This window comes from Petromyzon marinus, chromosome 17 (assembly GCF_048934315.1).
Source record: "Petromyzon marinus isolate PM22_M1 ecotype Great Lakes invasive population chromosome 17, UKy_Petmar_22M1.pri1.0, whole genome shotgun sequence".
NCBI classification, from domain to species: Eukaryota; Metazoa; Chordata; class Hyperoartia; order Petromyzontiformes; family Petromyzontidae; genus Petromyzon; species Petromyzon marinus.
Window position 1 is genome coordinate 12,432,864 of NC_133683.1, and position 18,116 is coordinate 12,450,979.

General features: G+C 55.9%; 1 protein-coding gene across 5 annotated transcripts in view; it reads left to right on the forward strand.

Annotated features, from left to right (window-relative positions):
- LOC116943326 (spectrin beta chain, non-erythrocytic 1-like) overlaps positions 1-18,116 on the forward strand; it is a 153,101-nt gene that overhangs the window by 112,395 nt on the left and 22,590 nt on the right. For all 5 annotated transcript variants that reach the window (XM_076067632.1, XM_032956117.2, XM_076067631.1 and 2 more), the window contains 14 exons: positions 1,741-1,839; positions 4,154-4,252; positions 4,917-5,135; positions 5,540-5,758; positions 5,885-6,087; positions 7,446-7,536; positions 7,966-8,112; positions 8,446-8,709; positions 9,829-10,053; positions 11,295-11,384; positions 12,575-12,853; positions 14,517-14,647; positions 15,847-16,051; positions 17,066-17,260. In XM_076067632.1, coding sequence (XP_075923747.1) covers positions 1,741-1,839; positions 4,154-4,252; positions 4,917-5,135; positions 5,540-5,758; positions 5,885-6,087; positions 7,446-7,536; positions 7,966-8,112; positions 8,446-8,709; positions 9,829-10,053; positions 11,295-11,384; positions 12,575-12,853; positions 14,517-14,647; positions 15,847-16,051; positions 17,066-17,260 — 2,466 coding nt within the window. The remainder of the gene's footprint in view (positions 1-1,740; positions 1,840-4,153; positions 4,253-4,916; positions 5,136-5,539; positions 5,759-5,884; positions 6,088-7,445; positions 7,537-7,965; positions 8,113-8,445; positions 8,710-9,828; positions 10,054-11,294; positions 11,385-12,574; positions 12,854-14,516; positions 14,648-15,846; positions 16,052-17,065; positions 17,261-18,116) is intronic.

The window sequence follows — 18,116 nt, forward strand, 5'->3', positions numbered from 1 at the left end:
CTCAAATCGGATAACCGGACAACCTGACGGTTTCCCTCTAAATTTCGATTTAAAGCTTTCGTGACTGCAAGGATTCATCTTCTTTAGTTCTTTCGGTAAAGTCACGTAGAATGAGAATAAAATTATAAAATTGATAAAATAAAATAACACAATAAAATTCTCACGACATTTCGGCCACAACACAAGCGGCCTTCATCAGGTGAAGTCCCTTCATCAGGTGAAGTCCCTTCAGGCCGCTTGTGCTGTGGCCGAAATGTCCTGAGAATTTTATTGTGTTAGTTTATTTTATCAATTGTATTATTTTATTCTCATTCTACGTGACTTTACCGAAAGAACCAAAGAAGAAGGTTTCCCTCTACTTTGTCGTGTGGCCGATGTTGGTGTAGAGCAACAACTGAGCGAGATGAATTGCGTCAGGAGTAGCGGAGCGGTGGCTTCGCTGTGGGTGATGCCTCCTCCTCCTTCGCTTGTTTGAATGCCGCGGGTATTTGAGTCGTCGTTTCACGTTGCACAATGCCGGAGTCGTTTTTGGTTGCCCATTTGCCCATCATCGAGTAACGGCGCGTGCCATGGTTTGTGCGGATGCAGTTACTTCACACCAGATACAGCCCAACAAGCGCCTGGTAATAATAGACAGTCACTTACCACCTGGCACGGGCTGATAAGATACTCTTATATTTTTATTTCATTTTAAAAGATTACAAATTCAAATCCTGGTCATAGCCCTTTATCCCTCCAGGGAACATACAATTAGTATCACATTCATGGGATGTCGGCATAGGAGTGACTGGCCCCCGCCATAGGAATGCAGAGTTGCTGTCAGTTTCTCACATTTTGAGCAGGGAAGAGATGACTTTGACCCGATTGAGCCTGAATCTTTTTCCACTGTGACACAAATGTTCCTCGGAGTAAAGTTCACGCCTGTGGCCGAGGTCAGCCCAGAAGGCTCGCGGTCTCATCACATCTCGGCCACTACGTAGGGTTGAGCCCTGAGTAGCATCCCCATGGGCTAACGCCGTGATTCAAAGGCGACAGAGGCTGCTGTGGGGGGGGGCCTACGTTGTGGGCAGCGGAGAGCAGTTCGTAAAAACAAATGCGTTGTTGCACTGCACTTCAACGCTCCCACACCGACGCTCCCCGCTTTCGCCGACCCGCAACCGATGAGCACGTTGAAGCACGGCCAAGTATCCCCCCCCACGGAGATGCCCTCGCCCAACTGTGGATCGACGCCAGGCGCCCGACACGGGCAACGCACGCGTCAAAACGAGCGCTGATTCGCGCGCGATCGACTCGAACGCGCAGCCCCGCACGCCGAGCTCGCGCCGTTGGGAGCCGATCTCGAGCCGATCTCGAGCCGATCTCCAGCCGATCTCGAGCCGATCTCGAGCCGATCTCGAGCCGATCTCGAGCCGATCTCGAGCCGATCTCGAGCCGATCTCGAGCCGATCTCGAGCCGATCTCGAGCCGATCTCGAGCCGATCTCGAGCCGATCTCGAGCCGATCTCGAGCCGATCTCGAGCGTGTCTCCATCGCGGCACCGTCCCGTCGGATCGTCGTGAACCCAGGGGGCCTAACCTCGCGGGAAGCCTCCTTTCTGCAACGCATTTGGAGCGCGGTGGATGCTGCGGGCGGCGCGTTCGTTCCCCGCGCGTTCCTGATGAGGGCGGTGATGGACGATTGGCCGACGACCGACTCGGCAGGGGCTCTGAATCCGACTGCGTGCTTCGTTTGGGCCCCCAGGTGATCGAGCTGACCGCCGAGCCGGGGAGCGACCTCGCGGCAGTCATGGCCCTGCAGCGCAAGCTCACGGGGATGGAGCGTGACCTCACCGCCATCCAGGTGCGACGGGGGGGAAGGCGGGGCCTGTTGGGGGGGGAGTTGGGGGGAAGGGGGGCGGAGTTGGGAGGAAGGGGGGGGCAGTTGGGGGGAAGGTGGGGGGAGTTGGGGGGAAGGGGGGGGGAGTTGGGGGGAAGGGGGGGGGAGTTGGGGGGAAGGTGGGGGGAGTTGGGGGGAAGGTGGGGGGAGTTGGGGGGAAGGGGGGGGGAGTTGGGGGGAAGGGGGGGGGGAGTTGGGGGGAAGGTGGGGGCAGTTGGGGGGGGGAAGGTGGGGGGAGTTGGGGGGTTTGGGGGGGGGAATGTGGGGGGAGTTGGGGGGAAGGTGGGGGGAGTTGGGGGGAAGGTGGGGGGAGTTGGGGGGAGTTGGGGGGAGTTGGGGGGGGAAGTTGGGGGGAAGGTGGGGGGAGTTGGGGGGAAGGCGGGGAGAGTTGGGGGGAAGGTGGGGGGAGTTGGGGGGAAGGGGGGGGGAGTTGAGGGGAAGGTGGGGGGAGTTGGGGGGAAGGTGGGGGGAGTTGGGGGGAAGGTGGGGGGGAGTTGGGGGGAGTTGGGGGGGGGGAAGGTGGGGGGAGTTGGGGGGAAGGTGGGGGGAGTTAGGGGGAAGGCGGGGAGAGTTGGGGGGAAGGTGGGGGGAGTTGGGGGGAGTTCGGGGGAAGGCGGGGGGAGTTGGGGGGCAGATGGGGGGAGTTGGGGGGAAGGGGGGGCAGTTGGGGGGGGGAAGGTGGGGGGAGTTGGGGGGAAGGTGGGGGGAGTTGGGGGGAAGGTGGGGGGAGTTGGGGGGAAGGTGGGGGTAGTTGGTGGGGAGTTGGGGGGAAGGTGGGGGGAAGGCGGGGAGAGTTGGGGGGAAGGTGGGGGGAGTTGGGGGGAAGGGGGGGGAGTTGGGGGGAAGGCGGGGGGAGTTGGGGGGGGCAGGGGGGAAATTGGGGGGGGGGGGGGTGAGGTGTTTTCTACCTCGCCTGGTATGCAGGAGATCGGAGGTTCGATCCTCACCATTGTCTATTTGGAGTTTGCGTGTCTCTCTCCCCGTGGTCGCGAGGCTTATTCTCCGGTTGTTCCCTCCACATTTATAAACGTGTGTTCAGAGTATTTGGCTGCTATGAATTCCCACGCGATAAGCCACTTCATTGAGCTATCATTTGTGGTGGCCAGGTCGCTTCTGAAAAAAAGAGCTGTGAGGTTTACCTGGTAAAATAAAAAATAGTTCAGTTTAGGGGCTTTCAAAGTGGAATTTGGGGTTCGTCCTCTTTGTAATGATCTTTGTAACGGTCTCTGGCCAAATTTGTGTCATCAAACCCCCCCTAATACCCGACACAAGCGTTTCGCAGCGCGCCGATTATTATTGCTTAAGTTCACTGGCCGGGTGAGTTGGGGAACACATTCTGAAAATCATATTCAGCAGTTAGATAAAATGGCAAATTCGTTTCTTAATTACTGAATGTGGCTGTGAGAAGCTTGTTCAAACTCCTTTGCATCACTTGATAATTTTAATTTAATTTGGCTACATGTCAGGTGGTGGAGGGTCTTCTGACACATATTTGGCCATATCATTAAGTGGCCGGACCAAAGCAAGTTCTGAATCGTAATATTATTGGCTGTGAAAACCTGCGTGGTAATTCGTGTCTTTGTCAGTGGTAGTAATTGTATGTGCGACAGTTGGATCACCATCATTTTATCAGTAAAGCAATCATCATCATCATCATAGATTGTAGGAATCCGATGAGCTATGAAGCTCTTTTTCACAGATGTCCAGTATGTCACCACTATAATTATGAAAGCGTAGTTGTAGCTGTCGTAGTGTCAAGAGGAGCAGTCGCATCACTATGATCATCATTATCAGTAATAGCGACAGCAACCATCAAACGTATCACAATTTAGAATCAATGCAGACATTGTCACCAGCAGCAACATTGACAGCATCACACCATCATGCACGTCATCTGCAGTAACGTCGGCATCACCTCCGATTCGCACAACTGGCTATCCACGATGCGAAAGAAGTTTGACATAGATGCCTACAGAAAGGTTGGGAACCGCTGCTCCTTTACTACGAACGAATTCAGAAATTTAACTGAACTGGCAAACAAAAGGTTAATGCTCAAAAGGTCTACAATAAAAAAAATGCACCCTGTAGCCTGAGTTGCTTCTCAGGCAATATTTATTTACTTTTTTTTTATTTCACCGCGGTTATTATTGCAACTATAATTATCAGTCATCATCGTCAACAGCAGCCGTTCCATCACCATCATTACCACCATCATCGTTATCAATAACTCCACCACCATCGTCGGTGGGATTCACGCCGCCACATTGACGCTCGACAGGCGAAGATGGGCGACCTGCAGACGGAGTCGGAGCGCCTCATTGTGGAGCATCCGGAGCAGGCGGACGCCATCCGCCAGCGCCTCAACGACAACCTGGAGGTGGGAGGCATGGCCAGGCCGCTGGGCCTCTCACCTGACACCTGTCCCGCTCACCTACCCCTGGCCCCTCTCACCACACACCGGCCCCTCTCACCACAAAACACGCACCGCAGTCGTATTTGCCTGCATTCTGTAGTTTGCACAAATTGCATCAAGTCAAATTCATGCGCACACGACTCCGTGCGTCAGTTGTCAGCATAACGACAGCGCGGCTACCCCGCTGGCTACGACACCGGCGGTCGTTGCCCAACCTTAACTTTGACCCTTGACCCCGACCTCTACCCCGACCCCGCTAAGTTCAGTTCCGTGGTGTCGCTTGATCCCCCCGTGGTGTGTGCTAGACGCGTTTATTCAGGCTTGCCTTCCCATCACGTAAAAAACAATTAAAAGGGGGAAAAAAAGTTTATTTGCATTTTATTTATTTATTTGAATTACTACTTACTTTCCCTATGCCATTCGTTTCGCGCGGTTGCAATTCACTCCGCTCAGTCGGTGTCAACCGCTGAGGTCTCGACGGGGTCTCTTTTCTCATTTCTGTTTGCCCTGGGTGCTCCCGGTACCGCCCCAGTTCCGCTGCGACGCGCACCGGTGCCCAATCCACCGAGGGCGACGTTGGCACGCAAAAAACCAACGATGACCACCCCGCTCCACCGCGCGCGTGCAGGTGTGGGACGAGCTGCAGCGCACGCTGCGCTCGCGCGAGGCTTCGCTGGGCGAGACGAGCAAGCTGCAGCAGTTCCTGCAGGCGCTCGACGACTTCCAGGCGTGGCTGTCGCGCACGCAGATGGCCATCGCCAGCGACGAGCTGCCCTCCAGCCTGCCCGAGGCCGAGACGCAGCTGGCGCAGCTCGAGGGCCTGCGCAACGAGATCGACAACAACCAGGTGCGGCGCACGCACCCCCACTGCTCCCCCCCGCCCCCCCTCCCCAGCTGCCAGGTGACAGCACCCACATTACATTTCTGCTTAGGATCTCCAACGGGACTGGCGGCACCGCCGGCCTTCGCTCGATAACCACGCCGCTGGTGTACGATTAACCTTGTGCTTAGCGACCCCGTGTCCCTGACGACCTCGCTCCCTCCCTCCCTCCCTCCCTCCCTCCCTCCCTCCCTCCCTCCCTCCCTCCCTCCCTCCCTCCCTCCCTCCCTCCCTCCCTCCCTCCCTCCCTCCCTCCCTCCCTCCCTCCCTCCCTTCCTCCCTCCCTCCCTCCTTCCCTCCCTCCCTCCCTCCCCCCTCCTCCTCCCCTCCCCTCCCCCCCTCCCTCCCTGTCACCGCTGCGTGCCGCGCAGGAGGAGTTCCAGCGGGTGAGGGACATGGGCGCGCTGCTCACGCAAGACCCGAGCGACCCGCAGCACGGGCAGCTGCAGGAGCAGCTGCAGTCGCTCGACGCCGGCTGGGACGACGTCCAGGCGCTGTGGGAGAGCCGCCACCGGCAGCTCACGCAGGCGCACGGCTTCCAGACGTTCCTGCGCGATGCCAAGCAGACCGAGGTGTTCCTCACCAACCAGGTGAGCGAAATGTCTGTCTTGAGATGGAGAGCGTCCAGGATCGGTGTTTGTTACAGGAGTTACGCAACGACCCATGTGCTCGTTCCCTTCCCTCCCTCCCACCGCGACGTGGCGCTCCTCGCGCAGGAGTACGCGCTGAGCCACGCGGAGATGCCGCGGACGCTGGAGGGCGCCGAGGCGGCCATCAAGAAGCACGACAACTTCATGAACAGCATGGACGCCAACGACGAGCGCATCCACGGCGTCACCGAGCTGGGCGCTCGCCTCGTCGGTGACGGCAACGTTAACGCGGACAAGGTCTCCGACAAGGTGGACACCATCCAGGAATGGTACGGAGCACGCACGCACGCACGTACGCATGCACGGCTGCTGCCTGCCTGCGTGGGTGTGGGTGTGTGTGCATGGAGGAGGCTCGTGAAGGACGCTGCTTCTGGACAGTTGGAGTCAGTCGCCCTCCAACAATAACAGAGGGCAGAGGAGCGACGCTCGCAACATCGAGCAGAGCGCCGGGCGGCTAAAATACAGGAAGCTGGCACAGTAGGGGGGGCACAGCTGGTGTGCATCTGCCAGTCATCTCAGTCAGCCCATGGCACCTGGGTCTGTCCTGTGACCTCCTGTCAGCGAGCCTTCGGACACTTCACGCGACCTCAAAGTGCACCTGGCCTGGGACAGGCGCCTTGGTGACGTCACCGTCACTTCGTGGCGAATGGCGAGTATTGATAATGGTGTTGGTGTGCAGTTTGTAAATATCGCCACTCGGGAGACAAAGGTGGCTGGGCGTGGTGCTGGCCACCCACCCCCTTATGTAAAAGGCCTTCATAGGTGCTACTCGCTAACAGCACTTGGCCCAGTGGCCTGCTCAGGCTATCGGAGGTTACAGCTTGTCTTCGTTGCCCTATGCATCCTGGTGGGGAGCAGGAGTGCAGTGATTAGCGCCACAAGCCACAAGCCTCGCGATTTGGGTTCGATTTTCGCTCGCGGCCAACATCAGTGGCGAATATGTGATTTACCGCTGGCGCATATTTGTCACTGTATGACATTAATATTCACGACATGACAATTATCGCGATATGAGTTTCCCATAACTTCGCAATTGCGTTTCACATTTCTACTGCATGGGTTTCTGTGCTTTGCTCTACTTCTGTACCAAACATGTTGCCCAAAAGTGTCCTTCAACTGCAGTCCCATTCGACATGTTGCTGCGAAGCACCGGTGGCATGTTGGTAGTAGCCACCATATCACTTTAGATATTGCAACTATTGCGATATTTCGTAAATATTTGTCCGGAAGAACGAGCGATCATTGTGATCGTAGGGACGGCACGCGTGGCGTCTCTTACTCCCAAAAAAATAATTAGCAACTATGTGATGATTAACGACGATTACATTCGCCATGAAAGTAACGGTATATAATCGCCACGCCCTCAATTACTGTGGAGAACATTTACAGGGGCATTCATTGAATGGACGATGCCGCCGACTTGCTCACCGCATTGGCGGACCCGGGGGACAGATCCTCCGAGACGTGGCCGATGGCGCCCACCATCACCGTGATCCGAGGTCCCCTCGTCCGGTTGGATCCAACGTCAACCGAATGACTCTTGACGACAATGACGTTAGTGATGATGATGATGATGAGATCACCATTGACGATTGGTGTCTGATGAATGCCCGGCGTTGGTTCTCAGGGCGAGGAGGAACCGTGAGGTGGCTGGGGACGTCCTGTTGAGGCTCAGGGACAACAGGGACCTCCAGAAGTTCCTTCAGGAGTGCCGCGAGGTGAGATTTGGACAGGAGACCTCCCTTATTTGCTAACTCGCTCGCTCATTTACTCATCCACTATCCCACCCAACCAACTCACTCACAAACCCACTCACCCAATGAGTCACTCATCCACCCACCCACTCACTCATCCACTCACCCACTCACTCATCCACTCAATCACGCCCTGACGTACTCACCCATTCACCTATTCACCCACATTGTCCACTCACTCACCCACTCACCCATTTACCCACTCACCTACTCACTCACCCACTCGCTCACATTGTCCACTCACTCACACACTCACTCACCCACTCATCAACTCATCCACTCACATCGCCCACTCACCGGCTCTTCCACTCGCCTCCTCTTCATCCCCGCCTCCGACCCGCTCGCCCACTCACCCCGCTCCTCCGGTGTGCGTGTGCGTGGTCGTCGCCACAGCTGACGTTCTGGGTGAACGAGAAGATGCTGACGGCGCAGGACACGTCGTACGACGAGGCCAGGAACCTCCACTCCAAGTGGCTCAAGCACCAGGCCTTCATGGCTGAGCTGGCCTCCAACAAGGAGTGGCTGGAGAAGATCAAGAAGGTTCGTGCGCCGTGCGGCGCTCGTCCGTGTGTGCTCGCGAGCGCGCGTTCACCTGTGTGCGAGCGGTAGCGTTGGTGGTTGGTGGTGGTCAGCTCACTGCGCTACGAACCCCGGCGGCCCGAGTTCCACTTCCGCTCCCGACCGATAATAGCGGCGGCGAACATTTGAACCGGTCCCGGGCCTCGCCTACGTCGGCTCGGCCTCAAATGAGTACCTGGTGCAGTGCGTGAACATCGCTGCTGGGGAGACAAAGCCGGCTGCGCGTGGCGTTGGATCGCTATCACCAATCCCGGATCCGCTCTCTCCCCGCCCTTCGTTTCCCCCGCGCGGCAGGACGGCGAAGCGCTGATGACGGAGAAGCCTGAGACGGAGCCCGTCGTGCGGCGGGAGCTCGCAGAGCTGCAGCGGCTGTGGCGAGAGCTCGAGTCCACCACGCAGGCCAAGGCGCAGCGCCTCTTCGACGCCAACAAGGCGGAGCTGTTCACGCAGAGCTGCGCCGACCTCGACAAGTGGATCGGGGAGCTCGAGTCGCACACGCAGTCGGACGAGTACGGGAAGGACCTCACCGGCGTCAACATCCTGCTCAAGAAGCACCAGGTGGATGCGGGCGTCGCGGTGGGTGGGCCCGTGGGGGCGAGGTGGGGGCTAGGGACTCGGTAAGGTGGCCCCCCGCCTCTCACCCTCGTCGGCCGAGGCTTTGGTTCGGAATCCAGGATTGTGAAGCTGTATGTACGTTGAACTTCTCTCGCACCGTACGTAGCCAACTCTGCTAATCGGAGGTGCTGGGGAAGGACAACAAGCCTAGTGGGTGAGCTGATGATGGTCTCCAAAGAGTCCATTCCGTAATGGATATGCAATGTTCTTTTTTCGAAGTTAGTTCCTCAGCCGATACATGTTTACGCTCGGCATCCAGTCCGTTTCACCGCAGCAAAAATATTAAAGTGACTTTTCATTCCGTTGGCCTATAGACATTTCCGGGGCAACATTTGTTGCTCTTGAGAACCAGTCCGTTTTACCTCGGGGGTCTCCTAATTCTTGGGGTGCCGACAATGGGACCCCAAGTCGATGAAATAAAAACGTGCTTTTTTCAAACACGTACTTCAACGTCGCTAAACTCGGCTGACTTGGTTGACTTCACGCGGCTGCGGCAGGCCCCCGTCCACGGCGTCCCGCCGGGCGTGCGCGGGGATAGCGGTGAAGCTTTCACTCCTCCTTCGAGTAATTTTCCGTGGCGCTGCGTGAGCACATCAGGAGTAGCAACAACAAAACAGAAACGTCAATGTTTTCACGGAGCGAGTACAGCAGGGTCCTTAAGGAATATTGCACAGCCAGCAAACCGGGGAGGCCAGTGCGTGAGAGACCGGCAACCCGGGGTCCATTCCTGGCCACGGGCACGAACATCAGCGTCCAGTGATATTTGAACCCGATGATGCTAGACCACTCCGCACTTCTTTTTCCTTTCTTTCCAAACCCGCACTGACCAGAATGGTGAAGTATGCCCAAACAACCGGGCGCACTTTATTCAACCTAAGGGTGAGAACTCAAGAGACCCACCCGGACGAGTCTCATTTGCGAGGGGTGTGACCTTGGCTCGATGACTGGGGAACGGAGGAAGAAGACCCGAGCCGGGTCGGCTTTGGCGCGGGGGGAGAAACCGCGAAGCTCGATCTGACCGCGTGCGGTGGGGTGCGCGTTGTTTCCCGTCCTCCGCGGCAGATGATCGAGAACCAGATGGAGGTGCGCAAGCGCGAGGTGGAGGAGCTGCAGACGCAGGCGTCGGCGCTGCGCCAGGAGGGCCAGAGCCCCGACGAAGCGGACGGCCTGGAGCGCGTGGTGGTGGTGCGGCTCCACCAGGTCATGCAGCCCCTGCAGCAGAGGAAGGGCAAGCTGCTCGCATCGAAGGAGGTCCACCAGTTCAACCGCGACCTGGAGGACGAGATTGTGAGTGGGTGCATTGTTCGAAATGAAATGTTTTCAGAACGCGAATTTGATATGGGAAGTGACGAATGTGTTAGGGGATGCATTTTTTTTTTAATATATATAACGTGGACGCGGATTGGATGTAACGCGATCGAGTGAACGGAACCACGTCGCGCAAGTGGGATTGGGCAGTTGTACGGCTGCCTCGGCGAAGCTTCACACAAAGCGGGATGCTGCTGGATGCTTTTAGACGCTACCCACACGCCCTCCCTCTTTGTTCAGCCTGCGTACCCATCTCACGTGTTATCGCGGACTGTGCTTTACCCTATATAATATATTATTTATTATAACGCCATTTTTCCAAAACGCGATGCTCTTCAGGAACGCAGCTACCGCTTTATAGGAGAACAGACTGTATGTGCTTTTCGATCATCGATATCATCATCATCATCGTCAGCCATGATCTATCCACTGCTTTATGAAGGTCTCCCCTTAAAAATACATTGTTAGATTGCCAGGCGAGGTGGTGGACACATCTGTTCCAGCAAAATGGATGCACGCATGCTAGACTATGCAGAGGTGAAGCAACGGTGCCCAACGCTCCCGCGTCGCCAATGACGACCGTACAGTGCTGAAGAGTCCTAATCATCCCCCCCCCGACCGTCTCTCGCAGCCGCGCGGCGCGACAGCCCTCCTCGCCGCCGCTGCACGCGAGCCGATTTCAGTTCCCCACCCGCGAGGGTGGACGTCCGCTTACGCGCGTTCCCAACCTGTGGCTCTCACCACCTTCGGTGGTTTCCACTGCCAGCAATCCTCCCTTCTAGCGACTTCCAGTCCGCGTGGCTCATGCAGATTTGGATGCCTTGCAAAGGGTGTCCAATTGGTGTTCGGACATCTTAACAACTCCTGTTGTATTGCTAGAAAGGGTACACACCTATTACTATTTTTCATACTTTGATGCCGGCAAGGAGGTCCCATGATGTAGCTGCTCACCCCGAGCTATAAATGATTTGATTGTGCATTGTCCTTGTACTGTTCGCCTTTAGCCGTTCTCTGGCCTGACACTGGTGACACTAGGCCATAAAGAAGCCTGTCTCTGGTGCAGGCCAATCCGTTTCAAAGGCAACACGTGTATTATCAGAGCATGTTTGTTTGTATGCATGTTCACCACAAGTACGTGGGCCTAGCGCGGGCGTTGTTTTGGCGAAGGTTTTTCATCGCAACGTTTCCCCCCTTCGTCTTTCGCCCTCGCCCCGTCGCAGCTCTGGATAGATGATCACATGCCCCTGGCGTCGTCGACCGACCACGGGCACAACCTCCAGACCGTGCAGCTGCTCATGAAGAAAAACCAGGTAAAGCGTGACATCGATAGCGCACACCCAGCATCCTCCCTTACACGATGGGGAGGTTTGGAATCAGGGCCCGCTTGAAGTGGCACAGGTGCGTCAAGAGGTTCAGAGCGCTAAGCTGGCAGTGATGAAGTCCTGGGTTTGAATCCAGGCCCGTGATTAAACTAGGTTCTCAAGTGCAGTTAGTTGATGGTCTCAGCCTGGTCACCAATGACTCCATGACAATTTATTTTATTCTGCACTTCCACTTGGCTCAATTCCAGCTCGGAAAAAGTAAAAATTGCTTTGGCATGCGACGGACGGTACTTTCATGTGCAGAGTAGGTGGGAAAGTGCTGCCCTCTATTGGCTGGATCAGAGCATCACTTGAAGGGATTTCAAAGGTAGCTCTGTGATATCCACTTCCGTGGGCCGTTCTCTAACATGAAGGGGGATGCACCGTTCGCGATGGACTTTCCGTCTCGTGAAGACGCGATGCCGATAACGCGATCGAGATAAAGCTCGGGTGGGGGGGGGGGCGGAGAAGACAAAGGCGACATATTGACTGTTCACCTAGCCCACCGGACTGTACCAGGTCAAGACGAATTGTTGAGGTCACAGTTCACGTGCGTAAATGGAACCCACGATATCCCCCCCCCCCCCCCCCCCGCTTGTGTTTGCATTCACGTTCGTAGTGGCGTGATGGCCTAGGCCTGGTTCCTGCCCCTATTGTGAGCTCTCCGCGATGGCTCGCACGCTCACAATCGCGTGACTCCTTCATCCCCCACCTGCGGAGGAGAGGAGCCGCCCCCTCTCTTGGGGCATTGCACCTCCGATTGGCTACGTACGTTGCGAAATAAATTCACTGTACGTGCATAAATCTGCATGTATGATGAACCTCTTTCGCACCGTATGTATGTATGTATCTTGAAGAAGTTCGACATACATAGCTCTGCTTGTATGTATGTTGAACCTCTTTCGCACCGTACGTAGCCAACCGCGCTAATCGGAGGTGCGGGGAAGGACAACAAATTAAACTAACGCAGCTAAGTTCCGTCCAGTGCCTACAGGACAAGGGGACGCCAGCTCGCTGCCGCGTCAGATCCTCTGACAGGTATCTCCTCGATGGGTCGGCGGGGGGGGGGGTGGGGACATCGCAGCGGCATACCTGACCGCGGGTATCTCCCCCCCATCGCCGCTGTCGGTGCGCGCCAGACCCTGCAGAAGGAGATGCAGGGCCACGAGCCGTGGGTGCACGACGTGTGCGAGCGCGGGGAGCGGCTGGCCGCGGACGGCGGGCCTGACGCGGCCGAGGTGCGCGCGCGCATCGGCACGCTGCGCGACCTCTGGGCCAGGCTGGCGACGGAGGCCGAGCGGCGGCAGGGCCGCCTGCAGGAGGCCCTGCAGGCGCAGCAGTACTACTTCGACGCGGCCGAGGCGGAGGCGTGGATGAGCGAGCAGGAGCTGTACATGATGGGCGACGAGAAGGCCAAGGTGAGGACGGGAAGAGAGATTTGGCAGGTTTTTTTTTTTAACCCCCAAGGTCAAATGTTTCATTGAGTTGGGGCAACTTATAGGGGCCGGATAACAATGGCCGTGTCAGTGGTGCCGTCAAGAGCCTCTGTTCCAATCCTGATGTCCGCCTGCTTGGTGAGATTAAAGCAGCTGTATCGGGGTGGAGCGAGTTAATAATAATAATAGCTTCACAAACACTGTAGTGATGTCACTGCAGTGGCTGTGCCAGGTTTGCTGCAAAGCGACACTTTGTAGAGTTCCAAAAGCCCAATTATAGGAGGTCACATGACATACCTAAGCATTATGGGTAGTTAAGTCTCGCCATCAAAAGGCAACAGGACAGGTCCAGGTAACATGTGAGGAGTGCCAAAAGCTCATTGGCTGCACATCACAGGAGAGACCCAGGTGCTGCGGGTTAAATGGTGACGAGATACACTCCGGTAGTTGTGGAAAGACAGACATTGTCATATCCACAACTCTTACTCTCCGCCATAACAATCGTGATCGTGATAATCTTAGCTTGTAATGCACCGCCACTCGCAGCATTCGTAGAGAGAGAACGACTCGGAAGAGCGAGGAGGAACCGCGGACAAGCGGGAAGGCAGCCACGCGCTGAGGAGTCGGTGCCAACAATTCCCCAAGCTCTGCGGTCCTCTCTATATAGAGGTGTTATCGGCCAATGAATGATACTAACGAGTTGAGTGTATCAGCCCAGGTACTGTTGACGATCCATGCGATAATGCAACGGTTGAATAATTTAAATGCATTGTTATGTTCACGTATCAGAGCGCGTGTGGGAGAACCTGTCATTTTACAGATGCTTCACGTGATCCCCGCCACTTGCAGACACTACCACATTCACCACAATGCAACGTTAAAAATATATATTTTTCATTTGAATCGCAAACACGAATCGTAGCATTTCATCAATTATGAGGAGGAGGGGGCAAATGCCTTGTTTACATGCCTTCCAATCACAAAAATCCCACGCTAAATGGTAACATTGTATTTTTCAGCTAATTTGGTTCTGTAAAGTATGTAAGTGTGGTTTAGGATCCTCAGCCTGCGTGGCAAGGGGAGTCCCTCATCCAGCAGATTGACACGATGGATATTCACGCGCATGTGTTTATATCCTTTGTGTGTTTATGGTATTTAACTGCTATGAATTTCGACTTGATAAGTCACTTCGTTGAGCTATCATTTGTGGCCAGGTCGCTTCTGAGAAAGAGCTACAGGGTCTCCTCTATTTACGAACGGGTTAGGTTCCAGAGGTCTGTTTGTAAGTCGATTTGTTCGTAAGTCAAACTTTACTCCTGTCGATTCCAAACATGTTGTATGGCATGGACACTAAGTTGTATAATCTCCTGTAGATGTAGATGCCACTAGTTCTTCATGTTCTGCAGACTTAGACATATGAACAAGTTTGTTCGTATCTCTGAAAGTTTGTAAGTCGAATGTTCGTAAGTAGGTGAGTCTCCTCCATCTCGGCGTCATCAGTTTAGTTTTAACATCTTGCCACCGTAACGTGCGGGTGAGCAATGTTGAGGGCACCCGAGAGAGGGTGTCTTCCCGATGCCTCTGGCTAGGAGATGGCTCACGCGCCAGGGCCGTCGTCCGCGCGGTGCCTCGTGTGAGAGAGCAGGACGAGCAGAGCGCCGTGGCCATGATCAAGAAGCACCAGAACCTGGAGCAGGCCGTGGAGAACTATGCAGAGAACGTGCACCAGCTGTCGGAGATCTCGCGGAGACTCATCTCCGACGGGCACCCCGAGAGGTAGGAGTTGGGGGGTGGGGGGGGGGCACACGCCTGGCAGGCCGCCCACCGAGACGGTGTCGACAACTCGTTTCACAATCTCACGGAGCATTGCATTATGGGTAACGCAATCGATAAACACTTCCCCTCAAGGAGATTAAACAGTCACGCAAATTCCGGTAATCCTTGCAGCAGTGTAGCGGCTTTTGGCTCGCCATTGCTGCATCGCCCGCTTTCAGATGTGCTTCTGCGGCCCTCTGGAACGATATTCGGAAGCCACTGGAGCAACGCACTTTCAAATCTAGATTGAAAAAAACTGATTTATGTGTTTAGTTTGTTGTCCTTCCCCTGCACCTCCGATTAGCATGTGTAGTGATTTCGATTTGGTGACTTATCAGAATAGCGCTGGTTGCTGGCAGGGAAGGGGATCTGCAGCTACAGCAGCCTTGACTGACAGCAGGTCACGTGATAGACCAGAGAGGGATGTAGGGGAAGGGTCACGGAAGGGGCATATCGGGAACCCGCTAGTAGGTTCCAGAAGGGGGGCGTGGCCGGGGGTGGAGCCAGGCCACGCTGACAGTAAAAGAGGGGCCCTGGGAAGGGACCTGGGGCTGTCGTGTGGAGTGGGATTCCCATCGTGCTGCTGCTGCTGCAGTCTTCACCATCTCAGTCAGGCAGTCTGACAGCTGTCCTGACTGGGAACCGTAGTTACTAAAGTGTGAACTGTTAAGGCTTCATACTTTTTGTTTTTTCCGGTAACGTCACGCAGGTAAAATAAATAAAATAGAACAATTAAATCACGACGTTTCGGAGGCAACACAAGCTTCCGTCTTCAGGTGGAACAGTCACAGCATAATATCTGTGTCAAGTGCACAGTGCAGAGACGTCTCGGAACTGTGCACTTGACACTGTTCCACCTGAAGACGGAAGCTTGTGTTGCCTCTGAAACGTCGTGATTTAATTGTCGGGGCAAGTGCTGTTAGGCCCAGGACCGGTTAAGGTATTCCTCAATGGTGTTGGCCGAGAGCGGGAATCACACTCGGGGCCGTGACACCACCGCTCCCCATTTATGCATGCACACACACACACACGCAATTGCACACGGGATCCGGTGAGGCAATTGATTTTTCTCCGCTCGAATAACCGACGCGCCCTTTGACGACGCGACCTTCCCGTCGCCCCCCCCCCCCGCCCCCCCCCTCCGGCGTCGGCGCGGCCAGCGAACGGATCGGCCTTCGACAGTCGCAAGTGGACCGGCTGTACGCGGGCCTCAAGGACCTGGCGGAGGAGCGGCGCGGCCGCCTGGAGGAGTGGCAGAAGCTGTTCGTGCTCAACCGCGAGGTGGACGACCTGGAGCAGTGGATCGCCGAGCGCGAGGTGGTGGCCGGCTCGCACGAGCTCGGCCAGGACTACGACCACGTGACGGTGAGGCTCGCCCGCCGCTCCGCTATCGCAGCGCGTTCACGCGAGCGCACACACGCGAAGGCAGAGACATCGCCCGTATAGATTGAACGGACTTTTGCGGCAAGTGCTGTTAGCGAGCACCCATGACGGCCGGAAACGGCACACGAGGGGGTGGGCGGTCAGCACTCAAAGACAAAGATCTGCCCCGTATAGCCTGAACAGACTGTTGGGGCAAGTGCTGTTGGCAAGCACCAATGAAGGCATGCACGGTTACACGAGGGGATGGGTGACCAGCACCACACCCGGCCGCCTTTATCCCCCAAGTGGTGAAGTCTAAACACTGCACCTGGTACTCATTTGAAGCTGAGGCGACCTCGGGTATGCCCAGGACTAATCTGGATAATCGCCACTGCTGTTAGCCGAGAGCGGGAATCGAACTCGATTCGCTGGGTTTGTGGCGCAGCACGCTGACCGCTGCGCCACCACTCCCAAAAGCACGCTCACCCACACTAACCCAGAGCACCCGGATGAAAATACATGCGCGTGAGGGGGGCAACACTTAATTCCCGTACAGATTAGTCCAGTCGCTGTACCGCCTTCTCCTGGCGAGCCAGGGTACACGATGCCTCCTGGACGCCCACGGGTAGAAGGGAGTTTCACAACATTTGCACAATGATGCACCAACCCTTGCTGCCTCCGCAGTGCTGGATTGCAGGCCACGTGCAGCAGCGTAACCTCCACCGTCCGGCCTGTCTTCATCTTTCTTTTTATTTGGAATTTGCATGCTCCTCTCCCTGTGGTCGCGTGGATTTTTCTCCGGGTCCTCCGGTGTCTCCCTCCGCATTTAGAATCAACGTCACGCCTTCGGAGTATTTGGCCGCCGTAAATCTCCACGCGACAAGCCACTCCGTTGGGCTCTCATTTGTGATAGCCAAGTCGCTTCTGAACAAGAGCTGTACAGCTCGGTGGGCCTCACCTGCTGAAAATAATTTTTCGTTGCGTGTGTGCCCGCGCGCGTTTCCCCGCCCGGGACAGATGCTGCAGGACCGCTTCCGCGTGTTCGCGCGCGACACGGTGCTCATCGGCCAGGAGCGCGTGCAGGCCGCCAACGAGATGGTGGACGAGATGATCGACAGCGGCCACCCCGACGCCGCCTCCATCGCCGATTGGAAGGACGGCCTCAACGAGGCGTGGGCCGACCTCCTGGAGCTCATCGACACTCGCACGCAGGTACGATGTGCCATGGTAGGGCAGTGAGGACGATTAATTGAGCCATGATGGATTAATTCACTCCGTCTGGTCACCCATTGTCGGTGGTCAGTCGCCTCCCAATCACTCTTGAATTGCTACCTACCACGGCTGTTTTAATTTGAAGTTCGCTCGTTGATTTCCCTCCAATCTTGTTGAGTACTCGGGCTACGAGACACTGACGGTTTCGTCCCATCCATCACACTGTATTCAACCACTGCAGATCACAACAACACGCCCCCTAACTCACTCACACACTGAACAATTCACTAATTTCCTCACCTACTCCCTCAGGCACTCACTCACCCAACTACTCACCCTCTCACCCACTCACCCATCCACTCACTCACCCACACATCACACTGCAGGTCACGACCCTTCTCTGTCCGCTTCTTTCTTCTGACTGCTCCACTTTGGAATTCGCTCCCATCTCCTCTTTTCAAAAGTGCTTATGTAACCTCGCTCAGTTCAATAAAGCCACAAACTTTTGGCGTAGTACCGTTTGTGACTGGACGCTTGGTAATCTGGGCTCTTGGTGCCTGTCCTAAGCAACGGTATAACAACAAACGCCCACACACATCCTTGCTCCCTCCCCCACTCCCCGTGCTACCGTGCACTTGCAAGAGCACCGCGGTGGCGAGATGTTGACTACCTCGCCTGTTATACAGGAGGTCGTGGGTTCAATTCCAACCCTGACGCTTGTTGTATATATGGAGTTTGCGCGTCTCTCTCTCTCTCACCGTGGTTGCGTGGAATTTTTTTCCGGGTTCTCCGATTTTTCCCTCCACATTTAGAAACATGCGCTTAGGGTATTTAGCTGTTATAAATTCCCCACGTG